The sequence below is a fragment of the Cariama cristata genome, unplaced genomic scaffold, assembly GCF_000690535.1.
Source record: "Cariama cristata isolate BGI_N322 unplaced genomic scaffold, ASM69053v1 scaffold26578, whole genome shotgun sequence".
In the NCBI taxonomy this organism is placed as follows: domain Eukaryota; kingdom Metazoa; phylum Chordata; class Aves; order Cariamiformes; family Cariamidae; genus Cariama; species Cariama cristata.
Genome location: NW_009629830.1, coordinates 10195 through 13563, shown reverse-complemented (window position 1 = coordinate 13563; position 3369 = coordinate 10195). Strand labels below are relative to the sequence as shown.

Genomic DNA, 3369 nt, shown 5'->3' with positions numbered 1-3369 from the left:
CCCCCCCACCGGGGGGCCTGGCCCACCTGGCTCCGTGCGGTACGTACAGCACAGCCGGATCTCCCCAGAGCTGCGGGGTTCACCTGGCTCTTCCCCCGCAGTCCCTGATGGATGCACAGAACTTGCGAATCGAGGAGCTCTTGCAGAAGATCAAGCAACAGCAGTACAAACTGGACAAGCAGAACCTGCAGATTAAAAGCCTGCAGAGCAAGGTGAGCTTCAGTCCCGCTCTGCGGTTGCAGGGACCACAGCCTGGTCCTGCGCGCCGCAGGGGCTCTGGCATGAACCAGCCCAGCTGGCACAGGGCTCTGGTGCCAGGAGAACTGTCTCTGCTGCTGCTCCCTGGCCTCGGGGACCCTACAAGGGCCACGGCCCTGGTCCTTGTGCTGCAGCGTTGGGGCAAGGGAAGCAAACTGCAAGCTTCCCGAGTATTTGCACAGAGCAATAGGAGGAATTGGTGTGTGGGAACAGAGCCTCTCTGGGCTCTTCCTTTGAGTTTATCTGCAAAATAAACTCATTAGCTTGGGTGTGAAAAACCACAATCATTTCTGGTTTTGCCAGCCTCGGGTATCTCCTATTCCTTGAGGCTTCTGGGCAAGTTCAGCCCCAGCTCTGGTGGTTTGGCCGATCAGCTCCCTTGAGTAACAGTGGTGAAAATAAGTCGCGATAAAACTGTTCTGACTTGTGCATTTTTTTTTTTAGGTCAATCTACTGATCCCCTTACATCTGAAGGACAACAAAACGCAGTCTCCAAAGTGGAAGGTAAACGTGAAGAAAAGCTTCAGCCTCACCAACCAGAGCCAGAACGCTAGCGGGGAGCCCGTGCCGATGCAGAGTGAGTATCTGCCTGTGCCGCCCCAGTCCTCTGCGCTGAGCAAACCTGCAGCAGTTGCAACCGTTTGGAAACAAAAGGTTCAGTTGTCCCAAGTCAGGATGTGAGATTTGCTCGCAAAACCCAAGCTTGGGAGTTTGGCCAGACTGAGAGGATCTGGAGCACAGGCAGGATCCTAGCCTTCTGGATCAGTATTAGTCCAACAGGAATTTAAGGATTTAAGAGGAATTTTTCTGCCTGATATTTAAGAATGCAGTGGGGAGTGGACAAACACTGCTAGCAGGTATTTGTCAAAGAGGATTGGTAGGTGCGGGGGTGAATGCAGGCAGGAAAGGAGGATCTCTGCTCCTTGGGGTTAACTCTTGTTCACCTGCTCTCACTTCACCAGGCAGGATCTGCTTCTCACTCTGTCTGCTGGCAGAGGGGAGGCTTAGGGAGCCCTGGGCCATTAGAGGAGGGCTAGATCCTTGTGCCTCCGTCTCCCTTGGCTTTTGGTTAGGGCTCATACATGAAAGACAAGTGCCTCAGCTTGCACTGTTCTTAGCAGAAGGTGCTGAGCTGCAGCAAATGCCCAGGCAGTGAAGGCGCTGGACATCCATCGCCCTGGGAAATGTGCATGAGAGCAGGCGAGCAGACGCTGCATCCGGAGCTCCTGGCTCTGCCTGGAGCATCCTCATTGCTGGCAAGGGGGCTGGAGGAGCTCCCGCAGAGCGAAGGGCAGCAGAGCGGGTGTCCCCAGCTGTGCCGTGTCCTGCAGCCACCCTCCCAGACGGGAACTGGTGTCCCCACAGGGTTTGCTGGCCAGGAGCAGCTGCTCTCATGTTATGTCAGCTAAATCACGGTGCTGGCTCCGTTTGTGCAGCTGTCTGGGGATGTCCAGTGTGAGTCAAACAGAAACCAGGCAGGGTGAGGATGCATGGGGAAGTCCTGCCCAGGGCTTAACACAGGGATAAGCTATGGGAAAACACGTGGTAATTTGTACGTAGAGCCTGGAGCTGTCACCGGTGTGCCAGAAAGCTGGGTAGGCAGAACAAAGAGCCACAGAATCAATGCGGACAAGGAGAGGGATGGGATGTGGGGCTCCAAACTCCTCCTGGTGCTTGGCTCGGTGGGGCTGTGGGAGGTCTCCCTCGGTCAGAGCAGCACTAGCAAACTGGAAAACTGTCTCAAAACTTTTCCCCCCCTGTTTTTTTCCAAGCTCTGCTTTGTGACTTGCCCTCAGTAGTGTATCATAGAATCCCAGAATCGTTTGGGTTGGAAGGGACCTTTGAAGGTCAGCTAGTCCAGCCCCCATGCTCTGCTCTCGGGTTATACTGAAGGTGGGGTGCACAGAGATGGATTTAGGTCTTTGCTACTTACTGGAGGCAGATGTAGGCTGTGCTGTCAGCTCTGTGCCAGCTGATGGGTGCTGGGTGCAGCAACCCTTGTGAAGCATGGTGGGAGGCAGCGAGGGCCCCCCAGCCTCCAAGGATGCTGCAGGGCAGGGGGATGCAAGAGCTCAGCACCTTCTCATGCTGCTCTGTCCCCGATGGGGAGATCCTGAGCATCCCCAGTGCCCTGGGCATCCCAACTCCCTCCCACCCGGCCGAGCCATGAGCTCCTTTTTCTCTTGCCTAATCCCCGATGTTGATATCACTGAGAGAAAACAAATTGGCTTCTTCTCATTAGCAAGTCGAGTGAGTTTTCTGGCAAATCTTAAAGCACATAATATCTGGCAGGCCAGCCCTGTGCCTTCTGCCTGGGGAAGCTTGTGGCCGCTTTCAGAGCGGGCAGGCACTGGGAAGGCTTCTGCCGGCGGCTCCCTGCTTATTGTCCGGCAGAGCCGCAGTGCTGGCATGGCCCCGGGAAACAGCAGTGAACTCCACCAGCAACCCTTTCAGAAAGACCCTTTTATTTGCATCCAGTGAACAGAAGGGTGTTTTTTTTTTTTCAGGCCAGAGATGGCACGGGGCCAAGCATGTGAAAGTTGAAGGCTTGAAGCAGCCTGGAGAGTGAAAGGTTTAATCGCTTGCAGAAAGAGGATCACGTCTTTAGGCAGAGCCTGTGCTTTCTGGCAGCCGGCCGAGTAGGGGAAAGGTAGAACCCCGCTCCCTCTCTCCCTATGGTGCTGGGACTCCAAAATAATTGGGTTGGGTTGCGAAGGGTGAGGGGGAGGCGATGGAAGCAGCTCCAGGCATGCCCTGCCAGCAGCAAGAAAGGGTATTTATCCCAGGTTGGTTGACCTCTCGTCACGCCTGGAGATCCTGTTGGGTAAATAGGGTGCCACGCCTGGGGCAACTTCAGCCAGCCTTGTTGATTCTTCTGTCTTGTTTGGCTAAATAAAGGGGGAGGGAAAGAAAAACATCCAGAGCAGCCAGGAGGTCTTGTTGTTCTGCTGGTGCCATACGGATGTGCAACATGAACTGGAACTAACAAGCGTGTTCCTCAAACAAAAAGATTTGAGCTGAGGCTGTTCAAGCAGCTGCATCTCATTCAGTTGCTTGAAAGTCCCTGTTGCACCAGGAAAACAGAAGAGATCCGAGTGCAGTGAGTGTGGC

At 54.7% G+C, this 3369-nt stretch overlaps 1 protein-coding gene across 1 annotated transcript in view; it reads left to right on the top strand.

Moving 5' to 3' along the window:
* Positions 1-101: 101 nt before the first annotated feature.
* ANGPTL4 (angiopoietin-like 4) overlaps positions 102-3369 on the top strand; it is a gene marked incomplete at its 5' end in the record, with an annotated part of 7061 nt that continues 3793 nt past the window's right edge. The window contains 2 exons of the mRNA XM_009705320.1: positions 102-212; positions 703-835. Coding sequence (XP_009703622.1) covers positions 102-212; positions 703-835 — 244 coding nt within the window. The remainder of the gene's footprint in view (positions 213-702; positions 836-3369) is intronic.